This window comes from Helicoverpa zea, chromosome 2, assembly GCF_022581195.2.
Source record: "Helicoverpa zea isolate HzStark_Cry1AcR chromosome 2, ilHelZeax1.1, whole genome shotgun sequence".
NCBI classification, from domain to species: Eukaryota; Metazoa; Arthropoda; class Insecta; order Lepidoptera; family Noctuidae; genus Helicoverpa; species Helicoverpa zea.
In genome coordinates this window covers 6,205,822-6,231,733 of record NC_061453.1, presented here as the reverse complement: position 1 = coordinate 6,231,733, position 25,912 = coordinate 6,205,822, and the positions used below count along the sequence as shown (strand labels likewise).

The window sequence follows — 25,912 nt, the reverse complement described above, 5'->3', positions numbered from 1 at the left end:
AAGACGTCCAAAGGGAGCGAGAGGTCCTCCGTTTTCTTATTACATTATCATATCAAAGGATTACAAAACAAATCTTGAGAAACACTATGACCGCTTTCATCAGAGTAAGAGCCATCGCCCCAACACAATTAAACCATGATAAATGGATCACGAAAAATCTAATCTAAATATTTAATCGAAAATTCCCCTGCATTGCTACAAATGCATTTGTGTGTGCGAATGTGTGTGTGCAACTATTGCTGTTTGACACACACCCTTTTTACAGTCTAATGCGTTTGCTGATTTGAGTCCTCCTAATGTAGAGGATTAAAAGATTTAATTGAAGTGATTAGATATTCTTTGCAGTTTCTGGAAGTTTCTTAGTGTTCGTAGACTTAACTTCGCCATTCGCATTCTCAAGGAAGGCGAAAGTTCCACAGAGTAGGTGCGACCTTTACACTCACGCACAAACAAACACATGTCGCATATGTGTGCGTAAGCAAAGACAAGTGCAGTGCAGTGCAGGAATGCACCCCCGTCCCAACAGGGCCACCCTACCATTACAAATGCAAATAATTTTTCTTTCCGACAAAATATTGCTGTGTTAATGCCACGCTAAATTGTGTACGATGCAACCCCAGTGTACACGGCGCATTCGGTTTTATTCGTTATGTTTATTGTTCGAAAGGGCACAGGACAGTTTGTTTCGGCCTTTATATTAGTTTGCTTGGTTTAATCCCATGTTTGTAATAGTGACCGCTCTTTAGAATAGGTCAGTTAAGCAATTAAGTTGTTCGTTATGTTTTTGGGATTGGGTATCATTTGAAAATGGAAAGGTTGACAATAATATTAAAATAATCATGTAGTGTCTAGTCCAAGAGCTTTTTATCTCGTTTTGTAAATAAGCACGATAAAGTGAAGGCAATTTCGACGGCGTCATAAAGCAAATTATAAAACCATGGGTTTATGAGTAATGCATACAGTGGCTTTAATCTCCATATAAAGAGCATGAGACTTCGCGAAAATAATTTAATATATCCAATCATAGCCTTAAAGTTCACGACCCCGAACATTTGGAGGTCGAGGCTCAAAATTTCAGTATAATTTTCTAATTCCGCGTCTATGGCTCGGATTTTATTGCATTTCGGTTTCCCTAATGCTGAAATGCGACGTAAACTTCGCCTTCCTGACCCATTTAGGCGGATATTGTTGGGGCGTACACCGTTCAAATTTCTATTGCTAGCTTAAAATATTCTGTCCTTCTCTGGGTTTGTATTAAGAAAAGGGACGGGTGGTTACATTTCGCGATAAGTCTAGTAACCCGGTAAGGCGTCCCCCTCGAAGGCTGCTCGGAGGCAGGTCGCAGTGCGCCTGTAAATCACTTAAGACGAACGGGATGGAGCCCGTCTCGCAGTTAAAGTTGCTGTTTTTGCTCACGGGGGAACGGGAACGCGACGATAAGAAATATTTGAAACAGTATACGTTAGCCTCGTTTTATGGGTTCCGTAAATTAGATGGTCTGTTTTTCCCTAAAATTGGCGTATTTTTGTTATTCCTGTTGTGATTTTCTGCAAATGTAGATAATTTGTACGTTCCAGGTGTTTCGGAGTAATTGCTTTAATTAATATATTCATAGCTTTGAAGTCTTTATTAGCTTAATTAACTTAATAATGTTTTAATTTAGTACTGGTTACAAGGTAATGTACCTGCTGATATAGTTTAGCTATTCTTATTTGTTGCTTGATTTCCTACATAGATTTTGGTCTAATTTTGTTTATAAGCAAAATGTTAGGTAGACAATAATTGGAGCTCATCTAAGAAACTTACAAATAGACTCGTTTCGCAACCCCTACTAAAGCGGGGCCTTAAATCAATGACACTGGGTGTCTGCAGTCTCCAACACCGTATCTAATCACGTCTTCAGAGTCACAAACAGACTTCTCAGTTCATAAGGCATGTGACTACCAACTTGAACTGTAAACTTTAGTCGAAAGCAAGGGCACGTACGCTCACGGTAACTGGAACTTAGGTACTCAGGGCTGCCAACCTGCTAAATTAAGTACAAAAATATGGACATCGTAAACACTTCGCTACAAAGTTATGAATAGAAGGGAAAAGGGGAGGGCGGTAATGATAGCACATTAGTATGTTAACAGTGTGTGTACATTTGCTTAGAATACGCGTATTGATTTTTGTAGATTGTATCAAAAGAAGTCTTTTAAAAGCAAGAAAGTACCTACCCATTTAGTGAGGAACTATCTCTCTCTTGAGAGCTCTCTTGCTTCAGAGCTGCTATAATTGGGAACAAACTTACGAAATAACGTTTTGTTTATCGGGTGGTAGGTAAAACCTTAGACATCTTAGCTTATAATAATTATAGCAGTAGACAGTGAAAAGCTAACACATCAACGTACAAAAGAACATTACACACACTACCAACCGTAATTCCATTCTCAATAAACCAATAAGTTCTATAAACACCCTAAAGTTATCAATTAGTTTTCGTCTGCGGAATGAATCGTGGGATTCAATATTAGCAGCCCTGGCTGCAGCGGGCCAACAAATTAGAAAGTTTGCGTCGGATACAGGGGGATGTGTTGTTCCAATAAATTTCATGGCTTCGGGACGTCGGACATTGGCCGATAAAGTTACTTTAGGAAGACAATCCCCACTGTTACAGATATATTGATGAAGGCAGTTGCTTATGCAGGCAGCTGATGTATTAAGTGGTCCTGGGCCTTTGAAAAACGTTTTGCCATTTATCCTGCTAAGATCTTCTCTGTTGCGATTGTTTACTTTGGCCTTTTATGTAATGAACTTAGCTTTTATTACATCATTATATAAAATTGTATTGTTTTGTCCTATTTTTTAACTATTCTATTGATCAATTAATCTTAAGAGTATCATTAGCAATCACACGATAAATAAACTTTTCTACTCCTAACTATTTATATTGAAACGCATTCAACTCCCTGTTTACTTGAACTTGGTAAAACTCTTGCTTATGTGACTAGACTGTGCGGTGCAAACGTCCCAGCGACCACAAACACAACCAGTAACAACCATGTACATGCCTAAAGCCAGGCACACAAACATATACATTAACAAGCTATAACACAAATCAAGCCGATTGCGGTTAAGACCACTACAGTTGCGGCCGCCAACCAAAGCCTGCACGATGTTGGTTACGAGCTTTACCTTGTCCAACCAAATAATAAAGCACCTACAATAAATGTCCAGAAATGTAACTTATGACGTCTGAGAACGCGTTTCCTTTCATTCTTAGTCCTTAATTTTAATGTTGCCGAATACTGCGAAGGGAACATGGAATGATTGCGAAAATGGTCCAGAGGTCGTTTCCAAAGCTAGTTTCTCACTGAGCTCACTAATGTGTGTCGGTCTTAACTAGCCTCGTGGAACTATTGTAGTTTCGGTGCAAGTAAAGTCCGCGCCCTTCGTTATTTATTGCTTTAACTTATCGGATAATTAGGTTAGTGCGGGGACACTTGGGGGCAATTTGTCAGAATCCCGCTAACTTCGTAAGTTCATTCCGTTTCACTTTATTGTTAGTTCTGCACTGAGGCTCCAGAAAAGATAATTACCGCTGTCGTGGTACAATTTTATTAGATATTCTGGCAGAAAATGTTGTGACAGCAAATTTTAACTTTATTGCGCTTTGCAATACTGTTCAGCCTTTATTGTCATAACAGTCAGTTTCTTGTGTGGAATGTTCAAAATACACCAACTTACTTAACTATATTCTCATAGTTTAAGGTTAGAGCTAGGTCTAGTAAGAAATCACTTGCACGAAAGAAACTGCAAACCTTCCAAAATTTCATTCAACACGCGAGCATTTTTCTAAATAAACAAAAGCTAAACGCCTAGCAAACACAACTAAGCTTGACTCCAGAGACGTAGACATAACAAAAATGTTGAATTTCAACCAGCCTGCATAATACAAGACCACGTAACTTTTTCCCAAGGCGCACGTACGGCTCCGGACGGCGAGGAGGCGAGTCGGCCCGGACGGAACATAAAAACTACCTTCCGCCACAGACCGCCGACCTACACCTAAACGCTCCTGTCTAAGAGATAAAACGTGCTGTTACAACTTTATGTCTACCTGCTGAACTTACTGATTAAATTGAGGCATTTTTCTAGCCGTTGAAACTTTCCAGACTGCACGCTCGAATTTTGAGTTCAATTGATTTTTTTTTTAGTTTTGACGATGAATGAATAGATTTCTTTTACAGTTTACAACTCGAATAAACTGATAAACTGGGTTTTACACAATAAATGCCATTACTATCAAAACCCCCTTCCATGTCAAAGAACAGAAAACAAATGGTTCCATTAGAGAAAATAACATAGATACCGGCCGGTCCCATGTGCGCCAGCGTCAAGTTTGTAATTAGATAACAATCGAGCCCGATACCCGTTCGTGTTTGATTCCACTAACGATCCGAGTGCTCGTATGCCATGCCATTAAACATGAATTCTATTGACAATTACAAACCCACTACGATGTTCCAACATTACAGTTACAGTTCATGAAAAGTGATCGAAAGAAGAAAGTGCTGTAACAATGCGATATTACTATAATGACAAGCCCAAGACGTTCTAAAAATGGTGGGGCGCAGTGTGCCGTGCAGATATTAGACTGGGATTTACCCTCTACTGATACGGGAACCGTGAAAAGAAGAAGATCTTCATGTCCAGAGAATTCTGGAAAGCAAACAGTGCCTACACATGACGCAATTTTTGAAGTACAAACTCCGTCAGACTCCGGAAGCGGAACTTCGCGGAGTATAGACGATAATGACAAATCAGATTCGCTCATCGACGTGGAGGAAAGAATATCATGCATAATCAATGAGAACAGATCCTCTCAAAGCAATTCTGAGTCTAGCGACGTAGATATCATTATTGATAGCATCTTAGGCAATCCCAACGATCATTTGTTTGATACTGTACAAAATGAATCACTCCTACGTGATCGTAGCAAAACTTTTATCAAACAAGAGACTTTGTCTATTAACGAGAAACATGATATTGCTTCAGCCAATGTTTCCTCCGATAAAAAGATCAAAGATAGACGACTTAAAACTCCCGCACCAATAAAAAAAATAAACAAAACTTTTGATATAGGTAAGAATAGTCCAAAATTAGCCAAAGAACCATCAAAAACCCAAGAAAAAGCAAGTGTGTTACCAGTTTATAAAAGCACTGTAAAGGGAAGTATAGATTTAAACTCAGGTCAAAAGAAAAAAGTTACTACAAAATTAAAATTACCTTTTACTCCAGTGAGAACTATGGAAAAACCAAAGATAAATTTCTTTCAAAACAAAGCTAATATTCAGGAAACTAAGCCATCACCCTTGCTCTCGTCACCAGTGCGACGAACAATATCCAACGAATATGTGCGTTTAAAGTTTACTAATGACACTGTGATAAGGCGGACTATTGACGGCAAATCTGTACCAAAGATATCACCAAAAATACAGTCTATAATACCCGAGAGTCCTATTGACACAGAAGATCCCTTCCTAAACCTTAGTCCTAATAAAAAATATACAGTAACAGTGAATAATAAAGTGAGGTGCGACAAAGACAATTACGTTATTTTCGACCCTAACACGGGGTTCGCTCCGGACGGGTCGAGACAATCCAGAATTCCTTTGAAGTCCCCAACTGGTGACAAATCTCGGATTCCTCTAAAGTCTCCGGGCGGTGAGAACTCTGGTTTAGTGCGTAAATCAGCTAATGTTAGTGATACTGATAGTGGTATATTGTCACCAAATTCTCCGGTTGAAACAAGTGAAAAAGGATCTGCGTACTATGTCAATGCTGCGGCGTTTAGTGAGGCTGCGAAGAAGTGTGCCAGTGACTTTGACATAACTATCCTGGATCCTGGCTTGGCGAAAAAAGCTGCAGAACAAATTCAGGTAAGATTTGATTATACAGAATACATTTATATTTATAATATAGATTTATTTTCGTGCATTTGCGAATTTGACATGCACAATTTAAAAAATACACATCTTTTTAAAATTGTGTTGAAGTATTTTTACAAAGATCGTAGATTAATCCCACTTCGAAAAGGTCATTTTTCATGGCAACAGTTTTCAACAACACGCCCCGGTCGGAAGCATGTTCTTTTTACACGCTTTTTATTAGCTTCACCTGTATGTTTGTATGTTTGTATGTTTGTAGGTTTGTAACCGACTTCTTTGGGCGCGATTTTGACCCACTTTAAACGGCCAGATTTCGTTCAAACTTTGTAGATTTATTGAGGACCGATGACAATACACTAATTTGATAAAATTATTCCATTTTTAACCGACTTCCCAAAAAGGAGGAGGTTACACATACACATCGATTACTCCGAGGTTTATAGACCGATCTACGTGATTCTTTTTTTGTTCGACTCGGAATAGCTGCCAGTTGGTCCCATAGTCATCAGGTCAGGATCTGATGATGGAAACCCTGAGAAATCGAGGGCAACCTTCGAAAGTTGTAGGCATGCATAGGGTAAAAACTTGACACTCAGGTGTACGCCTAAAAGCACTATTCAACTGTGAAGATTTGGAGCTGACCTGATGATGGAGACCAGAGAGGGTCCAGGGAACTCGACAACTGAATATGTAAACCTCGTGTTTGGGCTTAAATTATTTGTATTGACAAAACCTATGCAACAGTGAAGGTTGGGAGCTGACCTGATGATGGAGACCAGAGAAAGTCGAGGGAACTCGACAACTGAGTAAACAAACAAATAAACTGAATATGTAAAATACCTCGTTTGGACTTATATTCTTTGTATTGATGAGAACTTCCCACTTGTATGGATAGTGACAACTATTCGTAATATCACCCGTGTCGTCACGTTACGCACCAAATCCTCAACCATCAAGAGACCAACATCCAAAATATGTTTTTTACCCGTAGTTGAATAAGCTTTATGTTTTACGCATGTTATTTTAAAAGAAATTTACACTTTACATATGTTTAAAATCAAGTAAGTATACAACAAATATTTACTACTTTACTTTTAGATCAAATGTACAAAATCACAATATTGTTAAATTGTCTTTCCATATATATGTTAATTATTTTAAGATAATATTGTTATTCATATTTAAACTTTGTTAGTATAAGGTCAAATTGTTATATTTATTATGTATATATTCATTGTATATGAGTCATAATGTGTAAAGGACATTGTTCAATTTTGGCCTAAGAACCGATGTGAATATAAATTATACTATAATTTTTATTTATTTTTATATTGTTTGAAACATATTTTAGTATTCCACGGACACTTCAAATAAATAAATTCCAAATAAAAAGTAGGGTCACAATTATTGATGCCTTATAAAATGTTTCCGTCAGCCAGTGCTGCCAGTTTCGGAAGTTTTCGGGATTTCGGTAAATACGGATCGAATTGAGAACCTACTTTCCGAAGTCGGTTATTAAAATTAGTTGGTAACACTTTATTCATTTAAATACCTAAACTGACTAGCTAGAAAAAAGCTAGTATTCTGTATAATGTTTTAAGATGGTTTTGAGCGAATCGCGAATTTCTAGCTTGGCATTCGAGTAGGATTATAGTTTTCGTAATTGGCAACACTGGTGTACTTCAGTCAGTTTGCTAGAAGTCAGTTTGATTGGTTTGATTGCTTTGCGACTATCGTTTCTTTTGTGATTTTCTATGCGTTTCATGGTTTTATTCTAACAACTTTGGCTTGATTACGGACTCCGATTAGATTGCGTACTTGGTAGACTCGGCTTTGTGTAAAGAACTGGATTTTACTAGCATTTTCGGATATTGCTCTGTCTGTGATCGAATTTAGTTATATTATAATTACAACAATGGATGCAGAATATAGTATATTGTATAAATTGTGGATCTGCTGGAGGTTCTTTGGTATTAGAAAACGAAGATATACTTCGTTGCATACAACAATGGACTGTTCCCCGTATGGTAAGTGGTCTACGAAAGTGTTTTTCTAATTTTGATAAGAATGTTACTACCTACTTATGTTTTCATAAGCACACAATTTCTCGGTTTTCAAATCAATTGCCACAATTGCAAGTTACTTGATATTTACTAATGATTTTTTGTATTTATTATTACAGGTTGAAGCTCATGACCTTATATGTACGACGTGTTGGTCTGAAGCAGTCGAGCATAATAAGATGCAATGCACTGTTGGACGCAATTGTGTACTTTGTAAGAAGCTCCTACCATCAGGCATACTGTTGCAATTGTATCGTTGGGCGTAGAACAGTGGGCTGTTGTGCCCACATAATGACTATTATCTGGTATTTAAGCTGGGCGAGATACCAAAGCTCAGTTCTTAGATATATTATTGAGAAATATTGATGATTAAAAACCTTTAATTGAATATAAATATTGTTTTTATTGCACATCCTCGAAAACCTCTTTCATTGTTATTGGTAAACCTTACTTTAACTGTTAAATTATTTTGTGTGGTAATGACATTTTTAGTATGGTCTGTGCCTTCTTGGTAATAGACCGCGGGTTCGATTCCCGCCTTATGGCATGTAGATAGCTAGGTAACTGTCTAATATAAAAGTAGTAACAATCATTTAAATAAATAAATCTCCATCGTAATAATATCGATATTTTATGAATTGTGGTGAATGGAACTCTTCCATTTTGGAAACTTATGCGTTTTATCACAAATCCAAAGTGGATTCACTATACAGGGTTACTGGTAAGTAGACCGCATCCTTTCATGAGGTGATAGTATAGGTCAATACGGACAAATTTGACCCTGGGATACACTGGGCAAAAGTTAACCTGTTTCAAGATAATCGAATTTCAAGATCATTTCGTAAAAAGTCGTCTAGGTACACGTATAAATTTTTATTATTAGTTAAACGTCTCGTTTTTATCGATTTTTGTGTGTTTTTGGATAGAAGATGAATCACTTCATAATAACAAACCATGAAACTGTACAAAACACAGAGGATATTTGTAGCAAACAGCTTTTTATGCTGAATTTCGGATCAAATTTTTGTCAATTACTTTTTTAGTAGCTATTATCTCAAAAATCTTACTCTACATTTTTTGTGCAGAGTATTTAAAAAACATCTACATTTATCTAGCTTTCCAAAAAGCTACAATAGTCAGCATAAAAATGTACATTCTCAAATAAAATTGATACTAACAAACTTAGGAAATCAAATCCGAAATAATGAAAATGAAAAAGAAAGCGTTAATAAAAGTCTAATAAAAAAGGTTTATTTTGTCAATATTTACACAATTTATAGCTCGTTTTCAATGTGTCCTCCTCTATTTCTAACACATACTCTCATCCTACTTCGCAGACCAGTCTTGACCACCCTACTTGTCAATTGGGCCCTTATTTGATTTGCCGCATCAATAATTTTTTCTTGCAGGATTTCTATCGTTGGTATAGGATGGCCGTCTTTGTACACAATTGTTTTCATGTGGCCCCACACATAAAAATCCATTGGTGTCAAATCCGGGCTTCTTGCGGGCCATGGTATGGGGCCTCCTCTTCCAATCCATTTATTCTGATAATTTTGATCCAACCAATCACGTACACCTCTTCGATAATGTGCAGGGCAGCCATCGTGTTGAAACCACATGTTCCTCCTCACACTAAGTGGTAAGTCCTCCATAAGCAACGATAGTTCGTTCGTCAGAAAATGTTCATAAAACTCGCCATTTAAATTATTAGGCATAAAGTATGGTCCGATTAAATAGTTGTCGATAATGCCCATCCACACATTTAAACTGAACCTCCGCTGAGAGCCTTTTACTCGCTTTTTATTTGGGTTTCCGTCTGCTTTTGGTGCCCAGTAGTGAGCGTTATGGTAATTGGTTATACCGTCTTTGTCAAATTTGGACTCGTCAGTCCATAAAATTTTTTTTAGAAATTGAGCATTTTCAATATCGGCGTTCATCATAAATCGACAAAAATCCAATCTTCTCAATGGATCTCCTTCCTCAATGGCGTGTACTGGGGTATAATGGTATGGGTAGTCTCCAGCAGTATGCATTGTAAACCATACCTTCCACTGTGAAATTCCCAGACGCTTTGCAACAATATTTGTAGATGTAGTCGGATCTTCAATGAAGTGGCGTCGTATGAAATCTTCATCATCTACGTTAAAACGATTAGGTCTTCCCAAATCTGATGTGCGTCTTCGGAATGTTCCAGTTTCTCTCAGGCGGCGATAAACTGTATCGAACACACTTCGGTCTGGTAAGCGGCGGTCGGGGTAACGCAACGCGTATTCTGCCTGTGCGTTTGTAGAAATTCCTTGGCAAAACCCGTAGCACATGACTATGTCAGCATATTCTTCATTAGAATACATTGCCATGACAAAAGTCTCACAATCCAAATCACAGGAAGATATCAAAGTCCAATATAACAAGCCGAGTCAATAATAAGGAGCAGATACAGGAGTCCGATTTTAAAAGCCAAGTAGTTTTACAAAGATTGCACAGAAATAGCATCTACCACGTACGAATGACAACAATGACATCTAAAAAATCACTTATCTATTCCATTTGTGCAATTGCACTTTCTTTTAATTTTTTCTAAGAACATGCAGTTTCATTATGCTGACTATTGTAGCTTTTTGGAAAGCTAGATAAATGTAGATGTTTTTTAAATACTCTGCACAAAAAATGTAGAGTAAGATTTTTGAGATAATAGCTACTAAAAAAGTAATTGACAAAAATTTGATCAGAAATTCAGCATAAAAAGCTGTTTGTTACAAATATCCTCTGTGTTTTGTACAGTTTCATGGTTTGTTATTATGAAGTGATTCATCTTCTATCCAAAAACACACAAAAATCGACAAAAACGAGACGTTTAACTAATAATAAAAATTTATACGTGTACCTAGACGACTTTTTACGAAATGATCTTGAAATTCGATTATCTTGAAACGGGTTAACTTTTGCCCAGTGTATCCCAGGGTCAAATTTGTCCGTATTGACCTATACTATCACCTCATGAAAGGATGCGGTCTACTTACCAGTAACCCTGTATATTAAGAAACGTAACGTTGAAAGCAAAAGCGTTTAGGTAGTTGTTTTTCATAAAAATTCTAAGCATTTATGAAAACTAGTCACACGCCCCGTCTTCGCACGGTGGCAATGTAAAACCTTGGTGTAAACCTTCCTCTTGACCTACTCTATCTATTAAAAAAAATCGCACCCAAATCCATTGCGTAGTTTTAAAGATCTAAAGCATTCAAAGGGACAGACAGAAAATGCAACTTTATAAAATGATCATTGTCAAAGAATTATCTTAAACTTGACTATTTACTATCTCTTTTCCTAGTATCTAGTAGAGTAGTCTTTTCCTAGATCTAGAAGAGAACATATAGAGCTGTACATAGTATTGTTGATTTTTTGTATAGTGTAGTTTGATAATACTACTCTGATATTTCACGCAAGCTTGGTTATTTTTTATTTATAACCTCAAAATATTAACTTTTTTCGTAATTATTTTAGTTTCCTGAAGTGTCCGTTCGTGAAAACTTATTTCATAGGATTCCATATAATTTTAAGAGTTTATAGAAGTCACTTTCCATTCGAACGGTTCTTAGGCAGAACATGTATGGAGCCGGAACAATGTCCTTTGTTCGAATTTAATGTATACAGTACAAGTGCAAATTATGTAGTTCAAATGTTTTAAAGTATAGTTCATCCTTAGTTCATTTTCGCCCACCAAGGACGTTCCTTCAGTAACGTCCTTGGTGGGCGGTATGTTTGCGACTAACATTTGAATGCTTCCTACTCGCTCGATAGATGGCGTTGTCGCGTTTAAATGCGCGCTATGGTTTCGTTACAAGCAAGACAAAATGTTTTTTTTGTAAGACTTTAATATACCAGCTTAGAACAGTGCACAGAGGCGGTTTTATTTATCATCACCCCATCTTGTGTACTAGTAGGTCAGCAGATCACCTAGTAGCTTAGCTAGGAAACAACAGTCGATAAGGCAGGACTCGTTGTTAATTTTTATTTCCAATAATTATCTTTAGCCGTTTTCTCTAATATTGTCAAATTTTTGTATACTAAAGAGAATTTTAATTCTACAAAACAAATAATAGTTTAAAAAAAAACTAAATCTACTTTAAAATAAATAATAGTTTAAAAAAAACTAAAAAACACGCTTTTTATAGAAAACCGAACTAAAAAATAGCAAATAAATTTTAATGAATTTAAATTAAGAAAATAGTGTTCAAAATTTCAATGAATATAAATTAATAATAGTGTGAATACAAAAAAAAATATTTAAAAAAGCGTGGGGTGCTTTTTAAGGTCATATCGAAATGAAAATCACTCTACTCATATCTGTCAATAAAATATTTATAACTATTGACACCATGCACCCCACGCTTTTTAAAATATTTTTTTTTGTATTCACACTATTATTAATTTATATTCATTGAAATTTTGAACACTATTTTCTTAATTTAAATTCATTAAAATTTATTTGCTATTTTTTAGTTCGGTTTTCTATAAAAAGCGTGTTTTTTAGTTTTTTTTAAACTATTATTTATTTTCTACTTTTTAGTTTGGATTATTTATAATAGCTTTTTAATTTTAAACTATTGCACGACTCGTGATGCGAAGCATCAGAGAGTGCTTTACGATCGAAAAAAATTTTTCGCCTTATTTTGGCAACTATTTTTAGTATTATAGCCTTGTTAGTTAAAGGAATCAAGATATTTTGCATTTTCTGTTTTTTAGTTTGTTTTGTTTTTTTAAAGTAGATTTAGTTTTTTTTTAAACTATTATTTGTTTTGTAGAATTAAAATTCTCTTTAGTATACAAAAATTTGACAATATTAGAGAAAACGGCTAAAGATAATTATTGGAAATAAAAATTAACAACGAGTCCTGCCTTATCGACTGTTGTTTCCTAGCTAAGCTACTAGGTGATCTGCTGACCTACTAGTACACAAGATGGGGTGATGATAAATAAAACCGCCTCTGTGCACTGTTCTAAGCTGGTATATTAAAGTCTTACAAAAAAAACATTTTGTCTTGCTTGTAACGAAACCATAGCGCGCATTTAAACGCGACAACGCCATCTATCGAGCGAGTAGGAAGCATTCAAATGTTAGTCGCAAACATACCGCCCACCAAGGACGTTACTGAAGGAACGTCCTTGGTGGGCGAAAATGAACTAAGGATGAACTATACTTTAAAACATTTGAACTACATAATTTGCACTTGTACTGTATACATTAAATTCGAACAAAATTTACACATTATGACTCATATACAATGAATATATACATAATAAATATAACAATTTGACCTTATACTAACAAAGTTTAAATATGAATAACAATATTATCTTAAAATAATTAACATATACAGGGTTACTGGTAAGTAGACCGCATCCTTTCAGGAGGTGATAGTATAGGTCAATACGGACAAATTTGACCCTGGGATACACTGGGCAAAAGTTAACCCGTTTCAAGATAATCGAATTTCAAGATCAGTCGTCTAGGTACACGTATAAATTTTCATTATTAGTCAAAAGTCTTGTTTTTGTGGATTTTTGTGTGTTTTTGGATAGAAGATGAATCATTTCATAATAACAAACCATAAAACTGTACAAATCACAGAGGAAATTATAGCGAACAGCAATTACTTTTTTAGTAGATATTTTCTCAAAAATATTACTCTTCATTTTTTTGTGCAGAATACTTAAAAAACATCTACATTTATCTAGCTATCCAAAAAGCCACAAAACACACAAAAATCCGCAAAAACGAGACTTTTAACTAGTAATAAAAATGTATACGTGTACCTAGACGACTTGTAAAGAAAAGATCTTAAAATTCGATTATCTTGAAACGGGTTAACTTTTGCCCAGTGTATCCCAGGGTCAAATTTGTCCGTATTGACCTATACTATCACCTCCTGAAAGGATGCGGTCTACTTACCAGTAACCCTGTATATGGAAAGACAATTTAACAATATTGTGATTTTGTACATTTGATCTAAAAGTAAAGTAGTAAATATTTGTTGTATACTTACTTGATTTTAAACATATGTAAAGTGTAAATTTCTTTTAAAATAACATGCGTAAAACATAAAGCTTATTCAACTACGGGTAAAAAACATATTTTGGATGTTGGTCTCTTGATGGTTGAGGATTTGGTGCGTAACGTGACGACACGGGTGATATTACGAATAGTTGTCACTATCCATACAAGTGGGAAGTTCTCATCAATACAAAGAATATAAGTCCAAACGAGGTATTTTACATATTCAGTTTATTTGTTTGTTTACTCAGTTGTCGAGTTCCCTCGACTTTCTCTGGTCTCCATCATCAGGTCAGCTCCCAACCTTCACTGTTGCATAGGTTTTGTCAATACAAATAATTTAAGCCCAAACACGAGGTTTACATATTCAGTTGTCGAGTTCCCTGGACCCTCTCTGGTCTCCATCATCAGGTCAGCTCCAAATCTTCACAGTTGAATAGTGCTTTTAGGCGTACACCTGAGTGTCAAGTTTTTACCCTATGCATGCCTACAACTTTCGAAGGTTGCCCTCGATTTCTCAGGGTTTCCATCATCAGATCCTGACCTGATGACTATGGGACCAACTGGCAGCTATTCCGAGTCGAACAAAAAAAGAATCACGTAGATCGGTCTATAAACCTCGGAGTAATCGATGTGTATGTGTAACCTCCTCCTTTTTGGGAAGTCGGTTAAAAATGGAATAATTTTATCAAATTAGTGTATTGTCATCGGTCCTCAATAAATCTACAAAGTTTGAACGAAATCTGGCCGTTTAAAGTGGGTCAAAATCGCGCCCAAAGAAGTCGGTTACAAACCTACAAACATACAAACATACAGGTGAAGCTAATAAAAAGCGTGTAAAAACAAAACAAACTAAAAAACAGAAAATGCAAAATATCTTGATTCCTTTAACTAACAAGGCTATAATACTAAAAATAGTTGCCAAAATAAGGCGAAAAATTTTTTTCGATCGTAAAGCACTCTCTGATGCTTCGCATCACGAGTCGTGCAATAGTTTAAAATTAAAAAGCTATTATAAATAATCCAAACTAAAAAGTAGAAAATAAATAATAGTTTAAAAAAAACTAAAAAACACGCTTTTTATAGAAAACCGAACTAAAAAATAGCAAATAAATTTTAATGAATTTAAATTAAGAAAATAGTGTTCAAAATTTCAATGAATATAAATTAATAATAGTGTGAATACAAAAAAAAATATTTTAAAAAGCGTGGGGTGCATGGTGTCAATAGTTATAAATATTTTATTGACAGATATGAGTAGAGTGATTTTCATTTCGATATGACCTTAAAAAGCACCCCACGCTTTTTTAAATATTTTTTTTTGTATTCACACTATTATTAATTTATATTCATTGAAATTTTGAACACTATTTTCTTAATTTAAATTCATTAAAATTTATTTGCTATTTTTTAGTTCGGTTTTCTATAAAAAGCGTGTTTTTTAGTTTTTTTTATTTCAAGTTAGCTGCTGTTTGGTAATTTTTTTTGTTTTCATGTTAACGCGGTTATAAAGTACGGTGGCTTAAGTTTTTATCTCTCTGCTAACGATGCTGATGGTAGAATGGATGTATCGCATTGCACTACAGTTGCAGGTTTTGTATTTTATATTGTGTGTAGGTATAAAGTATAATTTAAACTTCCGACAAGGGAGAAAATATAAAATCTATCTGCTTATTACCACAGAATATTGTTGTCATAAATATATTAAGCGTTTCGATAAAAGTAATACCAAAAATCTGTGAGCTTATAAGTTATTTACCTGTAGCGCCATCTGCTGTCTAGTAGCAATACTAAGAGCAAATTTTTTATCTTACTTTTCGGTTCTATTTTTTTTTTCGATTATTATTGATTAATACTTTCATTTAAATTGAAACAGGCCTGAAATAACTACGTTATTTTTATTTGAGAATCATTTACTCGTTTTGTTCAATGTTCACCATACAGTTGTGGAAGTTTACTTGCTGTCGTCTTAGTTTAGCTACTACCCGATAGATGGCGCTCCTACCAAACTTTCATTCAGAACACTTCATCCCTTTAATTTGTTTAGCAGCACTTGTTGTGAGATATATCGCTCCACACTGGCGCATTATTCGGAAGCAATCGTGCAGTTAATTTTCAAATGGGCCCATTTAGCGAAAATAACGAACGGAGTGGCGGCGTGTGCCCGGGCCTGACTTTTGTAATCGGTGTAGTTTGTGTATGTATGGGTAATTACTGCGTCAGTAGCGATTGTTCACTGTCTGGTTATTGTTTGCGTTTGATGATGTGCGGCGATAGATGCTATCATTAACGTAATTTTTCGATCGTTCCTTTATGGTGGCTGTCAGGGGAAAGGTGTATTATGGTGTGGGTTGTTTGATAACGTAGCTTTTGGTATTTTTGTTTAATGGTCAATTTATTTATTTAGAATAGGCAATACTTTTTATAGGTTGTAAACCTGGTTTGTTATATATAATCAAAACAAAGTTATGAAAGGCAAAGGGTATGTGTGGGTATTTTCTGTCCGATCCATATACCTATATCTGCTTCTATTTGTCTAAAATATCAGCCTAATTTTATTAAGTATTAAAATATAAACATGAAAGTAGGTAATTAAAATTCCTGGCGAAACACTTGAAACTACAGCTTGGCACAGTTTCTTTACTTTGAAGATATCATCAAAATCCGCAAGGAAAGCAATGCCTTATGCAATAACTGCAAATGCAAATCGTAGTTCGAAACAATAGCCAGGCGTCATAACGTAACCAACTTCAACATTGTCGGGTGCAAAATATTCAATAGCAAAACGATCATAGAATAAGAATGTCAGAAGTGTAACGGCCAACTTACACAGTGGGTCTGATGCATTCGTGGTCTTATTTGTAATTTAATGCGCAATCGCAAGTCAAATCGCATTCGATGGCTGTCGACTTGTGAGAATCACCTGCCTGATTACTGACGCCGCATGCGATGAATAAATAAATGCTTTATGCCTAGGAACGTAGCTTAAAGATTAGGTGCAGTGTGTGACTGTGTTTGACTAGCTGTTACCTCGGTTTCACTCGCGTCCCATGAGAACTACTGCTTGTACCGGGATAAAATATAGCATTTGTTATTCGGGAAGAGTGCATCTCTTTAACAGTGCAAGAATTTCGGTTTAAATCGGTTCAGTAGTTTCGGAGCCTTCACGGGACAAACGAAAAAAAAAATGTTTCCTCTATATATCATATTTTGCCTGATTCCTGGACGGTGGCGCGCGAGTTCATTATGAGTGACGTTTCGATTGCTACGTGTTAGAATTCCGTTGATGGTGCTGTGACGTCGAATGTTGTACAAGTTGGCATCTGATAATAATGACTGGCTGTGATAGGATTGAATAGCGAAAGCATAGAGGACGAAGTATGCATGCTATAAGACAACGTGAGAAGTCAATATTGAGTTATGGTGCGTATAAGTTTGTGTAAATAAATAAAAATAATAGAATGTAATTAACAATTTCCTTCCTAAGTTACCTACTCTTTAACATAAACCGCTCCTTATTACCTTTCATCAGAATTTTGAAGATGCAACGCTCGCCTGAAACAGCGCGGTACACGCTAATGAATGATAGGGGAACGAGGGGCAAGGAGCACAAATACTCGTGTTGGTTCAAGGAGCCCGCCTCTCCCCGTGAGGGCTCTCTACATAAACGGGTAAACGCTTTTACGCTCACACCGGCCCTGAAAATGTTTCATCACTTAATTTTGACTGAAAGGAGGCTCGGCTTCAGTACCGGAGTCATAATTACTTCATTTAAGACACTTACTCGTGCCTAATTCATATCGTTGTAGACGTTGTGTGAAATATGAACCGCCTACCAAACTAAACAATTTATCTGGTACCTTAATATACCTGCATTTACTTGTATCTTGCATTGTGTATCGCAATTTTCTCAGCAAATCTCAGTATTGACCAAGATACATCGGACGTCGTGTATTGGGAATTAAAAGCATCCCCTGTCCTGTCCATAAAGAAATGTCCTATCCAGAAATACACATAGGTACCTGCTTTCATCCCTGTGAAGTTCAGAATAAACATTGTGAACTTAATACTCTCTTGTGCGTTTATTCTGTAGCGCTCGCTTTTCAACACGAAAATAAACAGAAATTGTGCTTAAAACTGATGAAACAATTTTAGCAGCAAATAATAGGATGCTAGTAGCAAAATGTTTGGACAATTTGGTCGAGCTGCTCAAGCCACGCCGCCAGTGAAATCAAAGTGTGGCCGCGGGGTCCCGCTCGTTGCGAGTCCGCTCACGCGCGGGACTCTAACCTAATTACTGGGACCCGCAGACTTACTAACGAATAGACAGAATTTTCAATAAGCTGTGGTGATGTAGTTATTGCATCTTTATCATTGATTGATTTGGCTTGATTTATACTTAATATTTTTTGTGTTCATAAAATGGGTTATCGTTATGGTCATAAATTTTGCATTGGTTCAGGCATACGGATCGGGATTCATTCTGGTTAAATAAAGAAAACACAGACAATGTAATTGTATATTATGAACTCGTTTATACGATTGCGTCGGTCAATGCTAAAGATTAATCCATCTGTGGCATTGTCAAAGCTCCATCCGGACAAATCTTGGCCCCCAAAAGAGGCTATCTCTCGATTGAGTGAGGGCGACACAAAGTAACTACTAACGCAGACGAACTCGCACAAATATACAGCTCTTATTTACAGTTAATCAACAACTACCTAATGTTCTTTACTCCGAGAAAGACATCTGTAAATATGAAGGAAGTGTTTCGGAATAGGGGTTCACGTCTACAACTATAAGATATGTATATTATGTAAGGGAAAAATAAACAACTGTACATTGTTTTTCTTATATCTAGGTTTACAATAAAATTAAGTTAACGTACAGTCAACAACGTTTCCACATATTACAGTCGGATTAGGACATGCATACAAGTATGGATGATCGAACTTTATACTTATGTATATGGTGCTAGTGTGTTAACAATAGTTAAATAAATATATCCTAAAATAAAAAGCGAAATTGCAATATATTTTCACTGATACTTACTTGACCTGCAAATTACAATTGTAAAAACAACTTTACCTAAACGTTATTAAGGTGCAGTTTACAGATGCACATCTAATTCAATATAAATAGGTACCTAATTGTATGTGCTCGCTAAATTAATGCACAAGTGGATTGCCCGTTGCTTGGATTGCTCAGTATCCGGGAAACTCCCCGGATACATGCCCTGAGGCTCCAGACTTGGGCAGGTCCAGTGGGGATTACAAACCCATTGCAATCAACATTGTTTTCCTTTTGGTGGAACATCCAACACTTCGAATGGCTTTCGAATTCAATTGTTTTAAATACGTTCGGATAAGTCTACGTAATTTGTTTTCAATTTTAGTTTTTTTTTTTTTTGCGAATAGTCTAGCAGAGATCGACCAGTCTCATTTCTTTATTACGTTTTGCAATAAGGTTTCGATTGCTTAAACATAAGTTTGTGTATTTGCTAAATTAGCGAAAGTCTCAAACTTATCGGTGTTAAGATTATCCACTTTCGTTTATGTACGGTTATCTACTAAAATAAATATGATTAAGTAGAAATCACATTTTGCTTTTATTTGTACCGTGTTTCGTAAGTAAGGTTCTATATTTCGCTGAAAGCTGTCATGCATAACTCTTACTTTACAAAACTATGGGCGGGTTTCATAAAAAAAGGTATCCTCACCGTCTATTTATCCATAAGAAAGATTCAGAGGAAGTGTTGGTTCATATATCAGTCGGGACGATCGTAAATTTATATTCTAAACGCCAGTACGAAGCACGCATTCACTCATATGTCGCTGTCATTGTGAAGGAATAGACATTTCTGTGATTGACTAGTCACTTGATTTATCAGTTGCTAAGTAGATTTATGTGTTAGTAATTTTCTATTTTGACTTTCATTAATTTTGTCATTTGCACATCGTACGTGTAAAATACTGGCACAGTCGCTTTTACTTTCACGAGAAACCACGCATCAGTTGATTTTGTAGATTATGCAAATACATATAAGTATATGCTAGATAAATAATACACATATTTATCTAAAAATATTATTTAACTCAAAATACGAAAATTGAACAAGGATTCTTGACATGAATGTTTGGCCGCTCAATAAATTATACTTATCTCTGGCTTTCTCACTCTTAATAAGATTTTCTAAATTAGAAGCTGAATATATTTCTCCAGATATCGTGACTAGATCATTCTTTACATTGTAGAAGTTGTATTGTACTGTATGTAATGTAGCAGTACACTTCACCGCTACATTGTTATGTAAAAATAAATGTAAGTATTTCTTATCAGCGATAAGCCTCGTTTGTGCTTATACCTTAGGATAGTAAAATCAATTCGAGTTGCAAACCCAGCTTCGACTAGCTAGATTTTTTATGTACGAAACGCATACTAAATACCTATGTCTGGCACCCTAAATTATGGTGGTGCGTATAAGATATACCGCTCCGTTTCAATATACTACCCAGACATTAATCTTAAGGGCACAATTAGATAAATGTCCGCTACACACTACATACATCTAGTGTGCGTTAATAAAGTATGAGTTTGTGCAATACCACAGCCCTCCGTAAATATGTAAAGCGGGATGCATTATTAAACATTACCCCTGAAGCACCACTTGTGGGTACTTTGTCCTTATGTCTTCAGAAAATACTGGCACATACAGCTACTTAAAACTTACGGAAGCAATCTTACAAACAAAAGAATAGAGCTTCTAATAAAACAGACTACGAACGCGTATTTTTAATCTGTGTTGGCAGATAAGTAAGGCTTTTCGTTGCCTTGCAGAAAAACAACTTGACGGTAAAGATGAATTGAAGTTTCGACGTGGACACCGGACATGATATTTTGGGTAGTTGCCAAAATGATATATTGTTGTCGACATTTTAGCTGCTTCGTATCATTGCAATGAAACCAATATAACGCTGATATTTCATATTTTGTAGAGTCAACAACTTTAAACTCGTGTAAAACGTTTGTTTTTTAAGTCTTTGATCATCGGATTAGTTTCTAATTTCAAGTGACTTATGAGTCCCAGGATCCCATAATAAGTTATTTCCTAAAGAATTTCCATTATTTTTACACCAGACAGGTGTCAGCTTAATACATCTCAATTGTTTCAGTTTATTTAAAAAACTTAACGGCTCATATAAAGGGCTGTAATGTCCGTATCCTGTCTGGTATTTATTCTGGCTGTCGGGGATTAGGAGTCGTAAATTATTTTCCTTCAGCCTGAGTTATTGCCGGTTTGGGCGACAGACCGTTGTCTCACGTCTTTAATGGGGTGACATACAATTTTAGTTGGTCTTTTTTATAAATACAAGTCTATTTAAGGTGATATAAACTCGTTTAATTAGTTTAATGACCTAGTGGAGAAGGGATTAGATACTCATTCAGGTGGATTGGAGTTAACACTGAAATTTTGAGCCTTTGCACAATTTTGTAATGAAATTCAAAAGATTGGCTTGAAGAAGTAGCGCCATGTTGTCGGCAAAAGCGTCGCTTCTCACTAATTAAGCAGAACAAATAAGCTACTGACGGTTTAAGACTGACGTGATTATTTTCAGCTCAGTCGCAGGGGTTCACAAATTATGAAACAGGGAGTCTGTTTCTCTAAGGTTAGGTTTAAAAGGGTTAATGGTAAAACCTACTTTTTAGGCATTTACGTTGTCGAAGGTAACTATTATTACATCTGTGTTGTACTACTAAGAGTTCAACATATACGTACATTAAAACAGTACATAGTACATAGCTAAATGGTAGTTCGACTTTACATAGTAACTTACAAATAAACATTTTTTATCTGGCAGCCTCTTGAAAGTTCGCAACTTGGCACGATATTTTCGCAGTTGAAAATACCTTGAAATAATATGAAACCAACAAGAATCTGTCTGCGATACACCGCGTCGAATCTCAGCTCCAATATATCATCGTACATCTGAATTTAATGAGCAGCATTTGTTTCAACGCGAATTAAATCTCTACACACGTTCCTCTAAGATTTTATGATCAAACAACACATGTTAGGTTTTGTTTTTTGTTAAGAGTTATAAGTTCTTCATTTTTGGTATAGAATTTCATATAAATTGCTGTCGAATTTATCTAGATCCCCCATCCTAGTGACGGATGACAGGGGTGATAATTAGTATGATCGTGCTATTCCGGGAGGCGGGGTGCCCTTCCTCGACGTGAGCTAAAAATGGCTCAATCAGTCAAACTGCGCGTCTGTGGCACCCAATCACATGTTTGCTGTAGTAATTAAATTAAGAGTAGTTCCGTGATTCCACAAATATATAGAAATATGTATGAGAAATTAGTTTTTATCTGTGCTCGGAATATGAAGACTATTGGTATCCTAAAACTAATCCTATCAAACTTGTTAAAAACCTATTGAGATTATTTTTGTTCCTGTTCAATTATGATAAACGTCGTTTTAAATTCAACACAGCAGTAAAAGTTAACGTATCGTAAAATGCAATGGAAACGTTTCGCTGAAAGTCTGAAAACAATCCTTTGAGGTATCGACTTTAAGCTGGCAAAGTTGCGAGGGGACTTTGTCAAATGAATTTCCATAAATACGGCGTGTATGTACCATAGATTATGCATATGAATATAAATAAAATAAATGAGAGCACAATATCTGAAGAATTAATATATCAATCGTGTAGAAACTAGGACATTATTTCTCAGAAAATGTAGGAAATTAAGAACGCTTGCTCCTCGTTTGTCTAAAAATAAAGTTGTTGTAGTTGAACTTTAAATTCGTGCAAACTCATTGCTAGTTGACACAGCATATTTACCTCGTTGTATGAGTTAACAGTAGAATTTGTATTTGTATTGCGTCACTACAATAGAAAATATTTGGAATACTTGTAAATTGTGCAAACACTCGAGAATCTTAAACTGAATTTCCATGTCCAGTAAAATGTCTTCAGTACTTTCTCTTATAAAACTTTCTTATACCAAACGTAGGTAGCAAAACTGATGCTACACATTTACTTTAAAATGAATTCGAAAGCTTACTAGTGAAAAAACTCCATGGGGGGCCTATCAAGAAAAATCAAAGGGCTTACAAGACATGCAAAAAGTCGCTGTCTTGACGATCGTGTGCGTTCGGTCGCACTTTGAGTAACTCAATCCAACGCTCAAAGGGACAGCCACCTCAAATAGATGGCCCGTCGCACTTTAGATTCGAATACGTGGATCTTCTGTGAGTTATTCAATTTGTATTTGTGTAGATGTATATTTACTGGATATGGCAAATGGGTACTAAACTATTTCATTGATGTAAACTATTCCATTGTCAAAGTCTATTGAGTAGTTGACACTAAAACTAATTTCACACCGCGTTTGAATGACTATAAAATTGATTAAAGCCCATGCATGCAGCATAAATTCCTGGAACCTCTCTAGTTGCGTTCGAACAACTATGCGTATCGTGCATACGCGTACAGAACTTTAATCGACCGGAATACCGGATGGGTAAGTGATGTCACATCCAGCAGTGGAATGGTGGATGCATGCATCTGCATCCCCGCGGGACGTGCTGGCTGTGCCGGCAGGCAGGGCGGGATCGATCCGCCCCAGTCGCGTGCCGATCGCCCCGCGAGCTACACGACCGCCCGCCCGAATTAAAAGCCTTCGCGTTTAGGCGGGAACGCGCGCGAATTCATAACAAATAAACTATATTAGTATCAATTCTAATTAGCCTAGTATTTATTGTAAGGACTGTAGTTTGTGATAGTATAGTATTGAGTGCGTTTTTAGTAGTTTTGTGTAGCGTGAAGTGTTTAGGTTAATTTGTGTATCAACGAATTTAGAATAGATAAGGGACTCATTTGTTTTTAGTCGTATTTTGTAGTCGAATTTGATATCAATAGTTGAATTTATATCCAGGTATGATGAAGAGACAGAGTTTTTTCCACTATAATAGCGAGTGCTCGATACATTGTTTATTGTAAATAGCTATGTAATAAAAGTTAATATCAAGTAAACAATAAATTAGAGCACCTTAACTACGGTTAGTCCCCCAACTGCTACAAGTTTACAACTCTCGTTTATCACAGAATTGGCGAACTTAGCGAGCACTTTGTTATCTTACATTTAATTCGGAAATATTTTGTTGCAAATTGCGAGGGAGGATTGTGGGGTAATTTATATCTGACTTAATTCATTATACGTAATCAATGTTCATTAAGCTATATTATAAAATATAACATATTTATCACGCCGCTTGTGGTATTACAACAAATATATTTTGAAGGTAAACAAACCGCCTGAAAATGATGTCTGAAATTGCTCGTCATTTTTATTTATAGCGTTTTCATCCATTACGAGAAATTGAACGAGCAACAACCAAATAAATTGGCGGGAATGACCGTAGTGCAACAGTTAATTACAACGTATTTTATACTTCGAATGTTTTTGATGATGGACTGTGGTTTTGCTAATTGTTCATTGCTATGTTCAGATTTTATAATCGTCAACAGAGTTGCTAACTATTTTGTGTACTTATTCAGTACTATGATAATACTCATATTTATTCATTTAAAAAATAACGTTATTTGCGACTTATTAGTAGTATAACTGTTTTGTTCACAATATGCTATATAACGGTAGGTCATATGTTCGGCTTAGAAAACCACACAAAGAGCTTAAAGCTTCAATTCATTTAAGAGTCACTGTCTTCCAAAGTTAATTTGAATCATAGAATATAAGCCACATATTTGACTAACAGCTTACAGTTAAATCATAAATATAGTCAATGCGAGGTCTATGAACTGTGACTAATATTCGAGTAAGGTCAAACTTACGTTTCGTCGACAATGCGTGGGCGTTACTACGTTTTTATTTCCAAACATTAATTGTGTTCACAGGACAATTTACTTGCTGTGTTCAATTTAAACTTTCGTTATTTTTATGAATACATTATTCCTGGGAAAAGGTTCACACAGTTTTAATACCTTTTACTATAGAGTTACGCAGCCTTGCTTTTTATGTAGAAAAATGAGCCGTAATTCCACATCAAAGTCCATTAACGGATTACTGACCACTTTTGTAAGGATTTACTTTAACAAATACCGCGATGGTCGTAAAAATGTGGCCAACATTGGTGATAAAATATTGGCACAAATATTGGAGCTTTTGAGTTGGTAAATTACAATAAAGTGTATATGCGTGAATGGGTCGCGATGAGTTGCAAGCTCATCATTATGACCCATTTTGCTTTGAGCTGTTTACGTGGGAAGAGAGGCATCTGGTACATTTTTATCAGTCCTACTAAGTCCTGGGATATGGGTGTGTAGAATTAATTTGTGTTATAGACAGAACATTCGTGTACCTAATAGCTTAAAGGGGCCGTTTGTTGAAACCGATAATGCATTTATGGTGTACGGGTGGTCATTACTTCTTAAACAAGTTAGGGATAGGAAAACGTTTCAAGTCCATAATTTTTGCATTAAATGTTTTCGATTTAGATCTTGCTATTGAGTTTATGTTGTATTGTGATATGTTTCAAATTGTCTCTGTTCCTCCAGGGATAAAGCCTCAGAGCCTTGGGGCCTCAGAGCCTTAAACAAACATACTTAAAGTTTATTAATCGCGTCATTATAACTACGTAATCACTTCAAAATGCTTTATAATTGGATTCAAGATTGTTTTGGCATAAAATTGATATAGGTAGGGTATGGTCCCCAATTCCCAAAATTAATGTAAATCCTAAGCGATGTACGCATGTCGTGTAAGGTTCCATCAGGCACTTGTCACGAGGGATTAGTACCCGCACAGCGTCTGGTCTGCAACCGGCCTAACCC

At 35.9% G+C, this 25,912-nt stretch overlaps 1 protein-coding gene across 3 annotated transcripts in view; it reads left to right on the top strand.

Moving 5' to 3' along the window:
* Positions 1 to 4,580: 4,580 nt before the first annotated feature.
* LOC124641062 (protein sickie) overlaps positions 4,581 to 25,912 on the top strand; it is a 161,311-nt gene continuing 139,979 nt past the window's right edge. For all 3 annotated transcript variants that reach the window (XM_047179075.1, XM_047179074.1, XM_047179070.1), the window contains exon 1: positions 4,581 to 5,924. In XM_047179075.1, coding sequence (XP_047035031.1) covers positions 4,581 to 5,924 — 1,344 coding nt within the window. The remainder of the gene's footprint in view (positions 5,925 to 25,912) is intronic.